General features: G+C 38.9%; 1 protein-coding gene across 1 annotated transcript in view; it reads left to right on the plus strand.

The window, feature by feature from the left end:
* Positions 1-19,382, plus strand: part of RIC8B (RIC8 guanine nucleotide exchange factor B) — a 36,546-nt gene extending 17,164 nt beyond the window's left edge. The window contains exons 5-11 of the mRNA XM_014963275.1: positions 2,079-2,173; positions 6,762-6,915; positions 7,255-7,350; positions 9,855-9,999; positions 10,153-10,297; positions 11,907-12,026; positions 19,080-19,382. Coding sequence (XP_014818761.1) covers positions 2,079-2,173; positions 6,762-6,915; positions 7,255-7,350; positions 9,855-9,999; positions 10,153-10,297; positions 11,907-12,026; positions 19,080-19,191 — 867 coding nt within the window. The 3' untranslated portion in view covers positions 19,192-19,382. The remainder of the gene's footprint in view (positions 1-2,078; positions 2,174-6,761; positions 6,916-7,254; positions 7,351-9,854; positions 10,000-10,152; positions 10,298-11,906; positions 12,027-19,079) is intronic.
* Positions 19,383-20,443: the final 1,061 nt, after the last annotated feature.

Raw genomic sequence — 20,443 nt, forward strand, 5'->3', positions numbered from 1 at the left:
TGTGCTACAGTAACAGAATTAAATAGGGGATCTTTCTTTCAATCCACATCGTATTGTCTCTAAAACAGTGTTAACTTGTCACTGGGCATTGTAAATATGCAGCATATAAAGCTAAGTAAAAGTTTACAGTAGCTAAAATTGACAAATAACTGTTCTCTTTAGTGTATTGGACTAAGCAGCAAATACGATATTAATCATAACATTAAGGAATGTAAAACGTGAGAAAAGTATGAAGCTTATTCTTTGCTTTAATGTCTCAAGGGTACACCGAATAAGAAATTTTGAAACTTGGGATTGGGAGGGAGGGAGGAAGCAGAAAAGCTAATACTTCAAATTTCAAGGAAATGAGAAGAATGTGAGGGGCCTTCCTCTTGTTTGTATCCCTGACCTTTATTAAAAATATCTTTGTCAGGGAAAGTTCTTTGTATAGACATGTGATTGTTGTGGAGGTAGGAACTTGGGTGGAGAAACTTGACTCAAAGTCAAGCATATAACACAGCGATATGAATGTTTGCTACTTCAGGGTTTGAGAATTACCATCTTTGTGATGTGTGGAGGAAATAATGTCAGGTGTTAGGTTGGAAAATGAATCTATATTCTATATTACATGTTCACCTCTTGAGACATCAGCTCTTGAAATCTGGATCGCGAGATTGGTTTACTTGAATCTTGAGAAATTCAAAGCCCAGTTTAGAGCAGAAGGGCAGGCGGGAGGTGGCACACAGTTGTGGTGTGACCTGGTGAGGTTTTGTTTGGCCGCTGTCTGTGGGGTGAGGGAGGTTTCTTCCCACAGAACTTTTCCTCCCCAAAGAGCCCAAGCACACAGCTTGTCAGGAGAATTTCCTTTGGATGAGAGGGAATTCTGGTGTTAGTACCTATTTATTTATGTTATTTGGATGAGAGTTTAAGACATTCTGGGGTGGGAGAACCTCCTTTTGTGTTTTCAGATAAAGCTTATATAACTCTTCATAAAAGTTTCTAAAGGCAAGCAACCCTTAAATTAAAGAGCTCTGTCGTAGTTGTAAACTGTTAGCCAGGTATGTTAGGTGGCAGTCTGCCTGGCGAGCATCCCTGTGGAAATATTAATGATCTGCAAGAAAAGTAAACAGCATGTTAATTAAGTGGGCTGAAGATGCTGAATTTGAAGAGATTACAAACAGTAGACAGAATGGAAAATAAAAGGAGACCAGAGAGGTTAGGGGTGCGGGTAGAAAACTAAATGAGACTGGTCCTGAGGGAAAGAAACACCATTTGAAACACCAATATTTAATGACTGGAGATGGTTTCAGAGTAGCAAAGCCAGACAAGAGCCGCAGGTGGTACAGTTGGCAGATTGGGATGGTGGTGTTACAAAGGATACATTGGGGCGCTTTGTGCTAGGTCAAACACACCAGAACATATGATGGATGCCAAGAAGAGCTAATGAAAAAGGACCGGGACAATGATACACACAATTAAATGGTTGCAGTTACGGGTGCACTTTTGTGTGGCTGCTGTCTGGTGGGAGATCGGACGGGGGAGTTGCTTGGAGAAAGCAAAAGTAGGGCAAATAAGGTTGCTGAGAGTAGAGAAGTTATGAAGGCAATGATGAAAAGATATCAAGGGAACAGAAGCAAGCAAATTAGGAAAGGAAACAGACTGGGTGGGGGAATGAAACTGTTGGCAGCAAAAAATCTAAATGAGGAGGCGGCAAATGAAATGAAGAACATACGTAATCTGAATGGATGAAGAGGCGGCCGGGTGTAAATGCAGGAAGAAAGATAGTTATAGTATATTAAGAATAATAGTATGGAATAGAGCAAATGCTTGTAACTGGGTTTTCTGGTAGTGGAGACTCATTTGACTGGAAAAAAATGCCCACATCTTTTAAAAGGCCTGGTTAAAAGGCCAGCATATGACAATTACGTTGCATTAAAGATTCCGTGAACTCTTAGGTGCAGTCCGTTTGTTGATATAGGGATGGGTGTTATGATCTAATAGGTATTTTCCATCTTTAATTTTTATTATTCTAGTGACCTGAAACCCCCACTTGCAATCTTCAAAATGAAAAAATATCTTCATAATTTATATTTATATAGAATGAATCTCATCAATTTCGTTATATGGCTGCCATCCTTCGACACTGCTTATTAACCACGGGCCCTACTGAAGACAAAACTGAAGAGTTGCACAGGTCGGTAGAATTACAGAACCAATCTATTTTAAAAGGTTATTACTTATTTTTTAAAAAACAGAACTGAAATCTGAAGTGGGAATCTGAGAAGCAATGATAACTGTAGTTTTGAGTAAAATATTATGAAGCTTTTTGATGAAAACTGTCTGCCTGAAATATTGTTTAAATGTGTCCACCATTCCAGAGAGGAAGTGGCTGGTGAGGTTGCTATTTTTAATCAATAACAATGAAGATGACCTTTTTGAAATTTGGGGTTTTTTTGTGTAACTGAGGATGAAAGTATATCTGGAAGTTCCGGAGGCAGTGCAAATTAAAGTGGAATGCAACTTTTGTTGTTTTGCACACAAGCTGATGGAAAAACTGCATTTGGAGATTTTTGCATGTAACTTGCCATTCTGGTGGATTGGGATGGAAGTAACAAGTTGATATTTTATCTCCAGTGGTTCTAGGCTGCTTAATTAAAAGTACAAATATTAGTTCCCTGGTAAGATTTTTGTTGGTTTTTTTCCCCAAAGATGAGTAAATCATCTTGCAGTTTTAGGTGCATTGGTTAGTTTTTTACTTCAGTCCTGCACCCAGCTGTTTGTTATGCATTTGCAGCCAATAATACAATCAAAATTCAGGGTATTTTTAGTTAAGTGGTAGTTCTCCATTCAGTGTTAGTAGGTTTTTTCCATGACATCCTTATTTTTATCCAAGTAGGTCAGCTGTTCACAGGGCCCAACAGTACAATAGCTTCAAATGCTATCCCATGTTATCTCTCAGCAATGAAAGTTAGTGTTGCCATTTTCTTCTTAGATGTCTGTATATCTAAGCGTAGGATCTTTTGAAGGTCATTTTCTGAACAGCAGTCTCCAGGGAGAAGCTTTTCACACCCAGCAGCCTTGAAAGGGTTAAATGAACTTAACGAAAATCTTGGCAAGCTCTTAGAGATCAGCAGTCCTAGTAGGTGAACACTTAACATCAGAGCCCTTCTCAGTTGGTGCAGACTGGTTTGGAATAATTTAGAATCCTGCTGCAGTAGTTGCCATGACTGAAGTTAGTGCTGAGCATGTCCTAAAAGGTGCTCAGTGTTTTCTCTTTGCTGCTGCTTATGGTGGGTGTTTTGTGCTCTCATCCTCCTTTAAGGGAGGGTCTGGTGGAAATAAGTTCCTCATTGTTGGGAAAATTGAACTATAAGAAGACAGAGATTGGTCTTTAGCACTTAAGCTTGTACAGAGTCAACAAAACTGCCTGATATCTGGTGAATTATTATACAGCTGATGCTTTTCCCATAAAAACATGTCCCGTTTCCTTGTCCAAGGATGTGACTAGTCTAATCACCCTGTGGAATATATCACCCTGTAAAATGTAATTATCTTGCGCTATTGCAAAAGGATGCATGTTATGCAGGTCCTTCTGGTTTTAGCTTTTGCAAACCTTTGCAGATGACATCCAAAAAGGGCTTTACGTATAGCAGTTGGCAGCTGTGGAGAAGATGTAGTATTGGTGTAATTTCTGTCCTTGCTTTCTTCAGTCAGGAGGAATGTTGTGGGCAGAGACGCTGCCCTTATGGAGACACCAAGCCAAGGCAAGGATTGTCCCTAATTCTGAGAGGGGGAAGCAGAAAAGAAATGAGGAGGATTTTCACTGCCTTGTGTCACTTCAGTTGTTTCCAACTTCTCCATCAGACTCAGCATAGCACTGCTTCAGTCTGTTAGGCTGGGAAAACAACTTTCTCCCTCTGCTAGCTAACTGTAGCAAGTTTCTTTAGCTCAAGCTGATAGAAAGAAGAATGCAAATGTAGTATTGCTGCATGTGGTATTTGTTCTTGATTCATGTCATATTTGAGGTCTTTTTAAATTGCTAGAAGAGCACTGCAAAAGCTTTGACTTTTGTGATTCAAATATTTCAGCCTGTTTGCAGAACCAGAATTTTGTCTTTGAATGCTACAGGATGCAATAAAAACTGAATAATTTAATACTCTATTCCACCAAGACTATTCATCATCAGGCATCTCTGGAATAGAAAAGGTATAGTCAGAACTAATGCCCCTGAAAATCCTCAGAAGGATCAGGGGCCCAGATCAGAGGGCCCCACTTCAGTCCCCTGGTGTATTTGCTCAAGCAAATCTTCCATTCCCGATAGGAGCTTCAATAACGAATGAGTAAACGTGTGTTAGCAGACTATAGCTAACGTAGCATAGCTAAAAAAATGAGGCTGTGTCATTGTTTGGGCTGTTCACTATTGCTGGACTCTGACCGTGCAATCTTTATTGCCAGAGATGAGGTGTGAGGCAGAGAGCAGAGTGCAACTTCTCGCTCTGCGTTCCACCTGGTGCCTATCAGCGAAGCAGTTACGAAAATAACATTAAAAATGGAATAAAATATAAGCAGTCCTGAATGCAGAATAAACTTTGCAAAGCATCGGGGAGGCATAAGTATATTTCTTAGAACTGCTGATCACTTGCACTTCTGTAAGTTTGTAAATCTGCAGAACGTTAAGATGCTTAAATGAAGGGTTTGGGCAGCCAGTTAAAGCACATTGTATGAATGAATGCTTGTGCTCTGAATGTTTAAGTTGAGGATTTATTTTATGCAATCATTTATGCTGGATATGTGCCCTAAGCTGTGACGTACTGATTGCCAGTGTGACTCTAATAAATAAGGAGAAGTTACCTATAAAAATATCTTCACTAATTTAGTACCTGGTATTGTCATTATTGTGGTTCTGTCATGTCATTACTTAACTTTTGAATATGAACAGCTTAAAGCACCACACATTAGAGTGAGTGCCATTTTTGCCCACTAACAAGGTTTTAATCAAGGCATTCAGCAGCTCTAAATAGGCCTTTGCTTCCGAATTTGCATATCAGGAGGGGGCTGGGAGCATGAGTGGGTGGATGTCATGTCCCAGTGATTAATGATCTCTAGGAAGCCGAAAAGGGGAGAGTAATATACGCAGTATTTCTACCCCCTGGAGTAGGAATGCAAACACTATTGTGCAGATCTGTGCATAGTCACTGACTTCCTGGTAGCTGGAGAATTTCATACACTCCTCTACCACAAATAAAACTGTCAGTGGAGTGACAAAGATCAGAAAGCCGGGCTTCATTTATTGAAAAGAATAGCTCAGACACAGTGATCCAGAAAATTAATTTTGTAGGTGTTTGGGAACTTGGTTGTTTAATAAGAAACTGGTAAAAAGAGAACTTTTGATGAAAAGCCTGAAGCCCCCAAATATTTGTTGAATTTCAGTCTGTTTTGTTTCTGCCTATTCCTGAATTATTGGAGAGGAATAACTTCCATGATATAAAAGATATATCTTAAACAGGAATTGGAAACAAAACAAAGAGAACAAGCTTTCCAAGAGGTAGAAGTTGTCTGAATTTCAATTGCTAAAAGGGCAAAAGGGAGATGGCACAATGTGGAACAGCCACCCAGTCTGAGCAGACCAAAACTAGAGCATTTGTTAGAAATCCTGTTACATTTGATTGCCATGGTTTGCTTGCTGTTGTACTAATCGTCTATTAGAATTGTATTAATATCATAAAAACTGAGGGCAGCTTCTAAGTAAATATTAGTAAAAGTGTTAAATGAAGTTGTTTGAAAAGTTTTCTCTATTCTTGGAACACTTCACCAATCCTTAAAACATCAGTGCTCGTAGTTTTGTTAATAGCTTTGAGATCTGCATGTGTAAGCCTGAATAGTTCTGTAGTCTTTCTAAATATATCCATTTAGAATTTTAGTTACACATCAGCAAGTAAACAATGACAGAATTCTAATTTTTGCAGCGTCTGTGTAATTTAGCCCCATATTCAGGAAGAGTACAAATGCAAGTCTGTGTAACAGGATAGACAGCAAACTCAAGGGATATGTACCATAAGAGACCCTTGCAAATAAGTCCCATCTTACTCCATTAAAGAGGAGGGAGGGACCCTGTGGTTTAATTTAAATCACTTAATGGATATTTGGGAAGCACTCAGCTTCGTAGAATGCAAAGGCTGCCACTTACTGAAAGGTACTGCTTGGTAAATAAACCTGAATCTTTTTTTAATGTGTTAAAAGCCTTCTGTGTTTCCTGTACACTACAAGCTAAGTACAAGTGGAAATATTTCAGGGGACAGGAGAAATAGCCACCATGCCCCACTGCTATAGGGGGAGGAAATGTTTACTATGGTGTGCTTGGTCACATTAATGATGGTAATAAGGATGTGTTGTAAAATGTTTCAAGTAGGAAAAAGCTCCGACCGCTGCAAATCAATGTGAGAGTTCCCCCTGCTGTCCTGCAGCATCAGCTGCTGTAACATTGCTGGAAGCCATCCCTTATCTACAGGATGGGATACTGCGGGGGCTGGAAGTAATAATGCACTGCTGCTATATAGCTTTTGGAGCTTTTGTCTTTTTTTTTTCCTTGTTTATTCCAAGAGCCAGCACTCGGGCGATAATGCATGCCACCTTCTTTAAAACCCAGCGAGCAGAAAATAAAGCATTGTTTGAGTTGCAGGGCCTCTTTCTGGTTGCAGTTGTACAAACAGTTTATGGTGAGTTGTACTCTGTTTTTAATTTTTTCTTCCAAATGAATAATGAATTTTTATAATCTGTTTCAGCAATGCAATCAACCTCTTAAGCAATGTTCCCGTTTCTTGCTTGGATGTTCTTATTAGTCCATCATCCCAAGAGGAAACAGATATAAAATACAATGGTATGAATATGGGAGCAATTCAAGTTTTACTGGATTTCATGGAGAAGAGAATAGACAAGGTATGGACTGTAAAGATTTGTGGCAAAAGGGGCCTTACTTTTTCATTAAAGCAAAAAATGGCCGTGTAAAGTTTCTTACAACCCTTTCAGACAGTATTTAGCACAAATATGGATGACCTTGCTTCTCGATTGTGAAACACATCAAAATTGAGAACAAATTCCTGTGACTATCTGAAACATTACTTGTGTGTGTGAGAGGATAAACATTTGTCTCTTTGTTTATATCTAGGCAAAGTTCATGTTTTGGCTGTCATATAGGACCTTATTGAAGGATTCCTAGGATTTGAAAAGGAAAATTTACTCTTAAAGATGTTTTGTTTCTATTTGGTTTTATTTTAGGGAAGCAGCTATAGAGAAGGTCTGACTCCAGTTCTCAGTTTATTAACTGAATGCTGCCGAACTCATAGGAATATCAGGAAGTTTATCAAAGCTCAGGTGAGTAAAACATTCATCAAAATTTGAATAGGATGCTAATGATAAACCTTTTGAGGCTTGTACATCAGTGGAAGACACTGATACTTTAAAAATATGAATGATTTCATATTAAATGACCCACAAAGTTCTCTGCAGTATTTTTTTCTATTTTCCTGAGTTTTTTTCAGTCTGCTATAAAAATAATTTTTCAATATTTCATGTAAATCAATAGGTATTATGGCCTAAGTTCTAAGGTATATTTTTTAGAGCTGTTAAATAATAACATTAGGGGTGTTGTAAAGCTGTGTTAATGTGGGTCACCACGGATCATGTGATGCAGGGGCAAAGAGCTCAGTGAGCTCTGTCCCCTGACATCCAGCATATAAAAAAAAATTCAGTGCCCTTAACAGAACTTTGCAAAGTAGTATGGTAGCCAGCAAGGCTACAGGTGTTTTGGTGGGTTCTGCCTGAGCTTTGGTTTGACTTTAGCAGGCAGGAGTCATTGGAATGGAAACTTGTGCACCGGTGGGTATCAGCTGTTCTGTCAGAGTAAAACTCTGTCCCTGAACAGAGGCACGCTTCATCACTGGGTCTCTTAAAAGGGCTGTTTAATACGGTACAGACTGTGACTAGGCTTTTTACAGGAAAAAGAAGATTTCCATGCCATGGTTAAAGATCTGAAGGTTCTCTATAGCTTGGTGATTGGGTGGTTTCTGCTTGTTTTGCTGCTTTTCCACAAGTGGAGAGAAGTTAAAAGATGAGCAACGGAGAGACAACTGAAGCCAGCTGAGAAATCTTTTTCCTAAGCTGCAGTGATTTTCGGGTTGCATCTTAGATGCTGGTCCCAGCTCAAAGCTGCATCTGAATTCATAAATGGAGTTTATAATGGAAAAGAACATATTTTGCATATATTTTCTGCCTCTTTCATCTATACCAGAATAGTGTTTTTGAGGAATTTAAGAAACTCATTCTTCTTGTTTATTGGGTTTGTTCACAGCAGTTCTTTCCTAGGATACTCTTCGGATCTGTTAAGTTAAAAAAAGTAATAAAAAAATGCAGAGCCAAATGTTCAGAAGTTAGAAAATGATGTTGTCTGCATGTTTTTACGACACCTCAGTGTCTAGATGTCAGGATATAATTGCATGCTGCCTCTTACCACAGGACCACTGCCTCATATAGTGCACAGAATAGATGGATGCTGCTAACTGCATGACCGGATGTTTGATATTTTGAATTGCCCTCATTGTTAAGTGTTGGCCTGAGGCTTTATTTATTGTGCACTATTCAAATTCTGATCTGAAGACAGAATGATTAATTTCCTCATGGACTGTCCTATGGCACTCATCACTGTATTAGTACTAGACTATTCTAAAAACATTAATTCATTCTTACAACATTCTGTGAAATGGCAGTCATGGTACTATCCCATTGGGGAAAGTAAGCAGGGACAAAGTGAAATGCTTTTGCTAATTGCTTGAATACTTAGTTTGAAAAAGAAGGGGTCTGTTTTTTTCAAAGCAGTCAATAGTGTAGCATTCATTTGTTTAAGTATCAGTTCCCAGTGAGTCCAATTTCAGTAGTAATTGTGCACTAATTTTGCACAGAACATGACATTTTTACATTAGACACTGAGAAGACAAAGGACCTGCAATTTCTTATGACAATTAGTGACATCTTTGGTTTCATTCCCTAGTAAAACATTCTTACCGGACTCCTCAGACCATTAAATATTTCATACTGCGGCCCAGATTTGTTTGCAGATCATATCATATCCTGTGAATTTGAAAAATTGATGTAAGTCTTGGGTCTGAATGCATATGCACAAGGAGGTGGAAGTTAAGTTGCAAAACCAGCCATGTTTCAGGCACCTTCTGCCTTTCTTCAGGGTTGAACAATGCTAATGACATTTAATGAGAAAATAGTGTGTTTGAGGAAATGTTTAATAGTGTTTTCCCCAAAATCTCTTTGAAACATAGCTTCAGCTTTTAAAAGAGTGTTTTCTGGGAAAAGTACACATAGAGCTAATTTTTGAAATTCATGGTAGTAGGACTTGCAATGTTACTTATTTTCCTGCTTTTTCACTGTAAGTATGTTCATTGTTCTGCGTAAATTACACATCATGTTAATATTGTAAATTCCCTAAGCTGGTAGTTTTAATGCTTTTGCCAGATATTTGAGCAGAACAGAAGAAACAAAGAACTGAGGTTACTGCTGCCTCTTAGCCAACTATTTTGGGACACTCATTTGTGCTCTTAAACTCCTAATAGTTGTCTTTTTTTAAAGCCTACATGTGGCACTGAGTACTCTTCTGCCCAAGATGGCAGCGCAGAAGGCCTGAATACGTTAAGAAGTGAGAGTCATTTCTAGTGCATGTAAACACAGTTGGGTTGATTTTATTCCTTTTTTTTTTTTAAGGGGCGGAGCTTAGAGTATTTTCTTGTTCCATTGACTGTGTTTGTTTCTGCAAGGAATGGCTAGGTATTGCCATGCATTCTATGCTGGTTTTCCTTTATTTGTGCTGCTAGGTATTGCCTCCGTTAAGAGACGTATCAAGTCGTCCAGAAGTTGGCACAACAGTGAGAAACAAGCTTGTGCGCCTTATGACACACGTAGACCTTGGAGTCAAGCAAATTGCAGCAGAATTTCTTTTTGTTCTTTGCAAAGAGAGAGGTAAAAATTACTTTTTCTTCTCCCTTTTATATAAGGTCTTGCTGCAATTAGTGTATTTGGCTCTTGCTGTACCTCGCAATTCTCATAACACTATGCTGGCTTTTGTTTTGTAGTTGATTGTAGCTCAATAATTTTCTGTATCACTTTTTGCAGTGGACAGCTTGCTAAAATATACAGGCTATGGTAATGCAGCAGGATTGCTGGCAGCAAGGGGCCTGTTAGCTGGAGGAAGAGGAGACCACTGGTACTCAGATGATGAAGATACAGATACAGAAGAATACAAATCTGCAAAGCCAAAGTATAGTATTGTTTTATCCTGTTTTTATTATATCCTGTAGCAATGTAGATGTTTTGACATATTTTTTTTTTGTTTCCCCTTTTGCAGAGAGGCCATTTTTGGAATTACATGTGCTTATATTAGCTACTGTGTCTTGTTGACTCATCATCTAATTATTGAGAAACCGGCCTCTAATGGTGACCATCGTATAGAGAGATGGCTCCAGGAAAAAAAAACAGAAATCACTATGAAAATTATTTAAATTCAGTCTGAATAGCTATTTAGAAGTCAAGTGTGAAAAGAGATTTTTTAGCAAATTTTAGAAAAAAATTAAAGTAACAAATTTACCAAGGGTGGCTTTTGCCCCAGATTTTCCAGGAACTCACATGAAGTTGCCAAACTACTCTTTATGGGGTATTATCTCTTTAACAGAGAAAATGGAGGCGTCAAATGTGACTTAAAGTTTTAAGGGGGACTTTGTGAAAAAGGAACAAACCAGTAGGTCTAGTTTCAGTCAGATTGCCTGGTACTAAAATTTTCCTAAAGAGTCAATCAGGTCACATGGGTAAATATGGAAGGAGTAAACACCTTCTGTAGAAATCATGCATCAGGAATCCAACATGTTTGTTTGAAGGATTCAATGATCATAGAGGAGCTCTGTCTGTTGATTTTTATTAATTGTGATTGTTTTGGTGATAGAGGTTTCAGTTTGCCATGTTACCTCTATGATTTGATGCCATTTTAAGTAGGTTCTGAAATTGTTGATAGTGGGCATCCAAAGCATGTTATTTTTCTGCTTTACTCCGTTTTCCTTGAATTACACAGACATGACTAGGTATATGACAGGGAGTTGTGGCTTATTTAAAGATTCTTATTAAAGAACACAAGTGAAAGACAGGATTAAATTATGAGAAGTTACAGGAATCATATTGCTTCTTTGCTAAGAAATGAACTCTGAAACAAGAGATTTCTTTTTATTTCTGTACTTCAGGATTATTTTTTCTTGCTCTTTTGTCTCTCTTCTTCTTTCAAAACCTAAAACTATAACATCTAAATAGGTGAAAGCTGACACTTAAATGAAACATTCAAGACAACTGTCAGTTGATTTTTGCATCTGATTTTCTGTATTGCTACTAAATGTTTGCGATTCAACTGCTTGAAAAGATAATTTGCCCTGAAAGTGTTTTTCTTGAATAAGAAAATGTAACTGACACCTGTCTATATTTTTAAAATTAAACCTGTACAGAATTAGTTTCAAACACCTATCTGTCATTCTGCTCCCCATGTATGTCATTATTACTAATGACATTGTCATTATTACCCTGCTTTCAAACCACTTGTGTATGGGTTATAACATAACAAGTCCTAGTGTACTGTGTATTTCTGGGTAGCTAACAAGAAATTTATACAGTGAATCAATAAGAAGATAATACCACAATTCACAAGAAAAGGCTACCAAAAGGGTGTAAATATGAAGGCTGGATATTTAAAGTAAAAACTTCCATGTGCAGTTCAGACAGTTTTAATCTTGGTGGTTTCTGTCAGTGTGTTCCTCATTCCTCCTATCAAGAAGGTAGACAATTTACATATTTCTGTAGAAATGTGAACTGTATTGTTTTTCTACCTCCAGCATTAACCTTATCACTGGTCACTTAGAAGAACCAATGCCCAATCCGATGGATGAAATGACGGAAGAGCAAAAAGAATATGAAGCTATGAAGCTTGTCAACATGTTTGATAAACTTTCCAGGTACTGTATTATAATTGCTTTTGAGGGAGGCAACTCATATCCTGGCTGTTTACTAAGGTCTAGTGCTTCAAAATAGTGCTATAATCGACTTCTTTGCAGGGTTAGGACCACTTTAACAGCAGAGAAAATTGTGTAGCACTTCAAAGGAAAGAGTGGTCTGTAACAGAACTTGAGAGGATTCCTCTTTTGGAGGGGACTGGACAGAATCAGGAAGATCTGCCTTCTAAATGGATAGGCTGATAATAGTGAAAAGAATTTCTCTTTTTAAAGAACAGGACACAATCCAGGCCCAAGGCACGTGTACCCATTTTCCCCACCTCAATGAGCAGCATCTCATGGTAACTACTTACGTGAGCTGCTTATATGAAGAGCAAACACAGTGTGAAAATAGTTGTCACCCGCAGCAATAAACTGTACAATGGAGCAATTAAAAGGGAATTTACAATTAAGAATTATTGTGGATTTATTAGAATAAGTGTGGACTGGATTACAAATGAGCCTTTATAATTTGCTTTAAATGACTGACATAATGCCATAAAAGAAAACAGTACTTAATGTGACATGAAGGTGTACATTATTGGTACAGAGAGTTGACTTATTTTATAACTTTTACATACGAAAAGGGAACACACCTGTGCTGTTAGCTATAGCTTTTTTTTCTCTCTGACTTAGTATGCCTAGAATTTGCCTTTTTTTCCTCCCCCATGCTTGTAACCATGTTGGAGTGAGGGCTTCGAATTTGTTTTCTGCGTAAACAAAGTTTTACATTCTTGAGGAGCACTTAATGGTGAACTAATTTACCATTGAACGGAGCTGTAGGAATATCTACGTGGATCGTTCTTGAAGCAGGGGAAGACTCAGCAGCTAGAAAGGTGTTTGCGTTTTGTGAGAGTATGTAGATATTCAAATAACAAGATCTGAGAGAAATTCAGCAAACCAAATATTTTTACATCTCTATTAAATATTAGAAATACAGCAAAAGATACGGGAGAATCTGGATTTTATATTAGCTGACAAAGACTGAATTATAAAGAGGAGTGAAAGCAGGGAAGGGTCTCAACAGCTGATCTGGGGCTATCAGTGAAGTAATTGGATACTTTTTCACATCATTTGCATGGAAAGGAAGTGTATTATGTTACAGGCTTTTTAATACAGAGAATAAAATGCAATGCACATATAATCTTAATTGAACTGCTGTGTAAATTGGAATGATTGCTATGTAAGCTAGAGAATTAAGATGCTGAGTGTTAGGGGTACCACAATAAAACGACTAAAGGGTCTAAAACTTTTTTTTTAAAAAGGCAGATTGAGAGCAGAGATAAACTAAGACTGAAGACAAGTCAGTGGCTCTCACTATAGCAGTTACACACACAAAGTCCAAATGGCGTTACTGTAGCATAAGAGCCTTTTCAGTTTGGAGGATTGGAGGCACCTGCTGGGTTGCCTGCTACAAACGGACAATAACTGAGCAGCTGGTGCCCTGTGTCACTGCTTACCCTCTTGGCCAGTAGCATTACTTTCACCTTGGGCTTTCTGCCTCACTTACATCCACCTGCAGTTTCTCAGAGCGCAAACTCTTCAGGGCTGGGGCTCTTTTTGTTTGTAAGGTTTTTGTTTGTTTGTTTTTCAGTATAGTGATTACTGTGGGACAGCGTTGTTGATGTGACCCCTTTAGGTGCTGTGATAACATGAATAAAATCACTTGACTGTTCTTCCTACCCTTTTTGTTTTACTGAAAATGGAGGGGGTGGGGAATGCTGGCAGGAAGGAAAAAGAAAGTAAGACTTGAGTTTGGGAGGCTGTGGGATGTTTTTAATGAACGTAATTGAATGCAATTGTGGGGCTTGCAGATGTTAAATGGGAAACCGCCAGTCTTCTATACAAGAAGAAAGAGCTAGTGACGTGCTGACAGTAGTGGAAGTCCCTCCATGTTTTAGGAATTGAGCACTTTGGCTTCCAGCTTGAGCCTGTCAGTGCTGGGAGTCTGCAGAGACTAAAAGCTACCGGTGGCGTGTGCTTTTTTCCTTGGTCTACAACCTACAAATTGAAACTGGATAGGAGTTTTCAGTTGATTCTGGGTTTTGAATCTTGCTTTGAGGCAGACTGCTGGTGGCAGACTTCACACTTCTGCTGGTCTTTGTTGTTGTCACCATGGGAGGGGACATCTACCATGAAATGAGCAGTTTCTGTTTGGTGCAGCGCTTTCCTTATAAGAGGGGAGGAAGTTGGACAGGGAACCAACAGCTCCTTCTTCTCATCTTGAAAGAGTTGATGTAACTTCATCTGTGTAACTTGAACAAGAACTTTGAGTGAACTTGCGTGATGTACAGCAAAACCGGTTTGCTTAGTACACTTGTATTGTCCCAGTAACGGAAGCAAAGCTTTAAAGAGCTAGCATGGTTTCACTGGAGAAAGGTATGGAAAAAAACCAAACTTGAGAAACTGACAAAGTTGCTTCCCTTCCTGACTGATGAGGATAATCAGGCCAGTCTGTCACCGGGGTGTTCTAGATTAGGCTTTGACTGGCTCTGTATCGCTTTTGAAAAGTTACCTGATGATGGATTGAATTTAGAAAACAAATTTGTGAAACAGGACCACTTCTTTGAAAAGTTACATCCTTCATTAATGGCTGCTGTGCCCTTTGTATGGGTTTACTGAAACTATCGGTAACAAATTGGCATTTTCTCCCTTGATCCAGAAGGTGCCAGTGGATTTTTGCTCTCCAGGTTTCTCTTTATTTGCAGCATTGGCACTGAAGAACTGAAACTGTTTTGAGGTGATGTAAAACTGATCCATTCTTTTGGTCATTTCTGATCTCACTTCCAAAGCTTTTCTATTCTGTTACGTTGTTGGTGTTTAGGCCAGTTCAGACCATTGACAGCGCCAAATTAAAATCAATCACACAGTTTTATTTTATCAAAAAGTGTGGAGGAAAGCTGAATATGGTTTGTGAACCAATTTCCCCTGCCTCAATATTTTAACATAGACTCGGGTTCTACAAAAGCTTTACAGAAATTAATATTTTGTTGAAATTTGACTGGATAAGATTAGTTTCTAATGTCATGATATATATTTATAAATTATAAGTGTAAATGAAGATGAAACATCTTGATTTCTGCAGCTCTTGGGAGATGTAGATGGTACTTAAGTAGTTTGCTGGATGCCGGAACTTAGCCCTAAAGTAACTCTTTGGGCTTTGTCTGCAGTAGGAGTAGACACTGTCTTGTTGATAATCATTGAGAGTTGTTTGGTGACTGTAAATCATTGTCGCCTGTATGTGACGCACATCTTCGAGGTTTCAAAAACTCCCCAGATCTGCAAAAAAATTTAACTCAACCTTTCATTTTTGCAAAATATGAAGTTAGCCACCTTAAATCAGTGTTGTGTGACATTCTGTCTGTTTATATAATAAATTATTGGAAATACTCTGCGTTAATTAAAATGTCTGGAAAAAATGCTAACATTTTTTCTATTATAAATGGTAGGTAGAATTGTATATTAATTGACTAATTTAAAATGTCAGGATGCTTTTTCCAAGCCAACCTTGTATTAATAGCAAGAATCCTTCCGCTGATGAAATGGTCTCCAATTATCACAGCTTGGGTTTTGTTGTACATTGAACAGAAGTCAACAAAACGAGTATGTAAGAGAACCTGTCTAAATAAGCAACCATACTCATTAAAAACACAAAATTAATCACGGGATGAATGAAGAAGGCAATGTTACATAGATTCCCCCCCCTCCCCTTTCTAATCATAGAACAAAATAATGTTACATGAAAGGATCGGAACTATTATGTAGTACTCAATTATAAGGAGGTGAATAGGTCCCTCACATGCCATTTTATCAAAGCAGCAGACCGGTGTTCACATGATGGCTGTTTCATTACAGACACCGTCATTAATTCCATGTGTCAATACTGCCCTGTAGCACATAGGGCAGACAAGAAAGAGTTACCCTTCAAAACAAAGGAATGATTTTTTGAGTCGTTATCAAGCTAAATGGCAAGCAGGAAGCTAGAACTTGTATAGATATATTTGAAGGGACTCTCGGGAGATCTGGAAGTGGAGGAAGAGAATGCATTTTACCAACTGTTTAATTATGGTGTGTTTCTAAGTACACTTGAATAGAATGCTTTGTTTGCATTAGAAAAATGAATGTTGCAAGAAGGTGTATTTGAGTATATGGGAGGTCACATAAGGATGGTCAGATATGTATAAATATGCACATTTATCATCTTCATGGACACGGAAGTATTCCCGCTGCCACCTACTGGGCTGAAGCAATCTCTCTTCTGCCCTATAGATGGACCATAAACATCCAGTTTTTGGCTGATAAACTCTCTTCTGAGGCTATACATGCCTGTTTCTGGTGCTTCCCTTGCCACCTTGTATTTTACCTTAAAATCCTTAAGTAAGCATGTCACAGAATCACAGAATCTTCTAGGTTGGAAGGGACCTTAAAGATCATCTTGTCCAACCGTCAACCTAACTGACAAAAATAGACACCCACACAACAAACAAGGAGCATCATCACTAAACCATTCCTCCCAGCACTTCATCAACCCGTCATGTCCTCAGCATCCCAAGCTGTCAAAGCTCAGTTGAGGTCTCTAAGCAGCCAGTGCTAAACCTGCAAATTGGTGAGGCTGGCAGAGCTAAGACTGTTCATACCAGGTAAGGATCAGCCCAGTGGGCTCTTGTGTGCTACTGAAGTCAGCTGAGTGATGCCTCTTGCAACCCTACCCAAAATTCTATTATTTAGCAGGTAGTTGTTCCAAACTTCTGGAGCTGGCTTTGTAAGCAGCCCAGATCTTCTCACCTACTTGTCTCCCTCTTTACTTTTCCCCTTTGAAAAACAGGAGTAAGCTTGTGTCATGTCCAGAGCTTGGTGTCAGGTCTTCACTGGTGAGAGGATGCCATGTTTTACACCATTTTAGGACTAGATTCTGGTTAGGAAAAACACCTGGCTGCAATGTTAAATGTTGCAACCGAAGCGTATGTGTTGTGGTTTTTAAAACAAACATCTAGGATCCTCTCATCTTGGAGGGAAACAAAGGTGATCTCATTCTTTGTGGCTATGTTTTTATTTTTAGGACTTAAAAATATGAGCAAGGACTTAACTGTTCAGGTTATTCTTAAAAAATATAAGTGTATTAGATCACGTTTGAGTAAGTGGCACTGAAGAATTTGTTGCAAGACTGAATACAGATTTCAAAAGACACTTCTTTCGTATTACGGTGCTTAAAGTTTAAAAGCCAAAAAGGCCTTAGATATATCGTTTTTTTTCCTGTGAAAAAAGTCTTTGCTACTAAATGCAACTCCAAAGCACTCTTGCTTTGCCTTTGGGAGACCCCCACAGCAGGCAGGGAGGGTACTGGTCCTGTCGGACACTAGATCTGCAGTCTTCATTTTTTGAGCCCTCTTGAATCTGATCTCGAGTATTGTTTTGATCTCTTCTTGCACACATCTCCAGTAGATACTTGAAAACTTAAGAGTGCTCTCATTTGGGCAGAATCTGCATACTCCAGCCCTCATTGCCTGAAGGGAGAGGACTTGCTGTCAGCCCTCAAGTATGGCAAGCTGTCGCCAGTCCAGTTAGAGATAGGTCCTACTCCTACACACACACACAGACAGAGTCCGGGCTGTGCTCTTCAAGTATGGTCACTGCAAACCTCCTCCCCTGGCCCCCACCTTCTCACCCGGCCCTGGTGAGCCAAACCACAGCAGTTTCTCCAGGTGTGGTTTCTCACATTTTGAAATGCTGCAGGCAGTGGGGTTTGTGCGTTTGTCACCGCAGTGTCCGATCGCCACATCTGCACAAACAGCTGCATTTCTCTGGCTGGTCATTGCTCTTCCTGAGCAAAAGAGACTCTTGGAGACTTAATTTAACTGCTGCTTGACTATACAATATCTAGCATACACATGCCACGTATGTAATTCAGATATTGCCTTTCTTGCTGTTCCTCTGGTTGTGTTAAGATTAGATTGCCAGCCCTGTGCAAGCAATGTTTGTCCCTTTTTTCAGCCAAGGTGGTGGTGCAGCCCAGGCAGGGAGCTGGGGAAATGCCTTTGCTTCCCCGTTGAGCGATGGAGCGTTATTGTCCGTGGCTGGGGAGGGTGCTGTACGTGTGTTAAATCGGCAGTTTTACCGGGCTGCCTTTCAAGCAAGGGGTACATTGACATCAAGCCTCCGCTCTTTTATTTAAGGTGACTCCTGAATATTTAGAGGTATTCTCCATTATTTTTTTTTTCAGCAGAAAATCAAAATGTTATCTTTGCCCTTACAGCTTTTGCCATAATCCACATATAAATGAGGTGATAAAACATAAGGATTAAATAAATCTTTGCTAATACGTTTTGATTGGCTTAATCAATAATTAATCATCTCTTAGATGAGGCTGTAGCTTGTGGAGTAGATATAATTGGATTAGCTGCTGAGAGGCCTTTGGAGCTTTGAAGAGATTAAAATGGCTGTCAATCCTGTAATTAAACTGCCACAAACAAAAGCAATAGTATGAGAATCAGTCGGCTTTTTTTTTTAAATGAATCAACAAGTACTTCCACACCCCTAGTAGTGGTGTAAGTAGAGTCTGTTCTCGTAAATGATTTATTTCCTTTGACGAGATGAATATGGATCAAATCATTGTTTTAATTGCCTGGGCATATACTGGCCAGAACGGCAGGTGAAATTTTAGGAAGCAGTGGCTGTCAGAGAACTGTTAGAAGAAAAGCTAGTTTGTGAATCTAAAAGAGGGAACCTGCTCCTTGTCTTGAGCCTATTAGGCACTGACTTTTCATGGTGTCTTTAATTGGCTAAGTAGGTTTGGCCTACATGAATGAAGTCTTTATCTGTCCCGCTCTTCCCCTCCCACCTATTTTGGAAGGTTTTTTGTTCCTCTTTCTTCAAAACAGAGGGCTTTAGCAGAAATAACTTCCTTTTAAAGGCTCATTATGTACTAAAGCATATACTGTATGTGACTGTATTGTACACATGTGAATTGATATGTGTGCATATGCTAATATATGTTCTTTTTTTTTAAATCTCTTACAGAGATGAGCTTATAAAACCAATGGGAGTGCGGCCGGATGGTACAATGGCTCCTTTGGAAGAAGCAGTCAGCCAGTACCAAACCAACAAGCAAGACAGTTCAGATTCAGACTAAAGCATCACCTGCTTCACTCTCAATTCTCCTCTAATCCACACTTTTCCTTAGAGCCACGACATCTTTTATCTAGGCGTTTTATCCTCACATTAGCCAGCATCACTTTAACTGCTCTGTTTTTAAATGATGGGTCCTGTGGTGTAATGTCTGAATTTTTTTATGTCTGTTTAAAGAACGTATCAATTTATTAGTTTATGATCTTTAGTAATCTAAAACTAAATGTATTTCAAAGGGATAAAAAGTGAAAGCCAACGATGTAAAATAAAATACAAACACTTTAATTTTCCAGAGTCCTGTTTTCTGGACTCTGTAGGTTATACGATTCTTGATTTTTATTAATTTTTTTTTTAATTGTCTTGCCAGTCTCTCCTTTTATATAATTGTAATTAAAGAAGCGTGTTTGCCTGGTGGAATTAGGAGCAGAGGATGTTTAAACTTAGAAGTCTGACTGACTGCTTCAGCTGGCATTCAGCAGTGATTTCAGAGCTACCCTTTTTTAAATGTCATTGGATTTCTTACTGCCACACAATTCTGTGGTTAGGCTGCTGCTTAAGATTTTTACCAACATGTCGGTCACTGACTGCTGCTAAGATTGCTTTTAAATTGGGAGCAAGATGATGTATGTTGTATGTCTTCCCTCCTTCCCCTCCCCCGTTAAGACCACACAAACATATTCACCTCCCCCCACCCCTCCCCATCTTTGGTTGAGTAAAACCACCCCTATTCAAAACAGCCTTCAAGTATGTACACTTAAATGTTGCCATGAATGGGAGTGGACTAAAGTGAAGTGCATGTGCAAGTGTTTTACTGAATTGGGGCATACTTTTGGAGATTAACGGGTGTGCCTCGCTTGAAGGGAAGTCAAACTAATCAACAAAGAAATATTTCCTTTTAGGGAGAACTTGGGAAGCAACAGGTAGAGAGTGGGAAGGAGAAGAAAGTGTCACTTTCAACTCTGTACTCTTTAAAAACAAAGATTAAAGTTTTAGGCGTGCTGCATTGCTCTTGTCTCTTTGCCTGCTTGGTTTCTTTCCCTGTTTGTTTCTCCTGGCATGAATTACCTGAAGAATAATCCATGTCCTAGTTTGTAATTCCTTTTTTTTTTTTTTTTTTTTTCAAAACAACAAAGTCCCCTTTTTACAAACCTGCAAAGTGAGACACCTTGCTAGGATATTTCTGCAGGCTATCCCTACAGAATTCATACTGCTTGGCAGATCCATATGGTCAAGGAAGCCAAGAGGCATGTCAGAGT

This window comes from Calidris pugnax, unplaced genomic scaffold (genome assembly GCF_001431845.1).
Source record: "Calidris pugnax isolate Ruff unplaced genomic scaffold, ASM143184v1 scaffold44, whole genome shotgun sequence".
Classification (NCBI taxonomy): domain Eukaryota; kingdom Metazoa; phylum Chordata; class Aves; order Charadriiformes; family Scolopacidae; genus Calidris; species Calidris pugnax.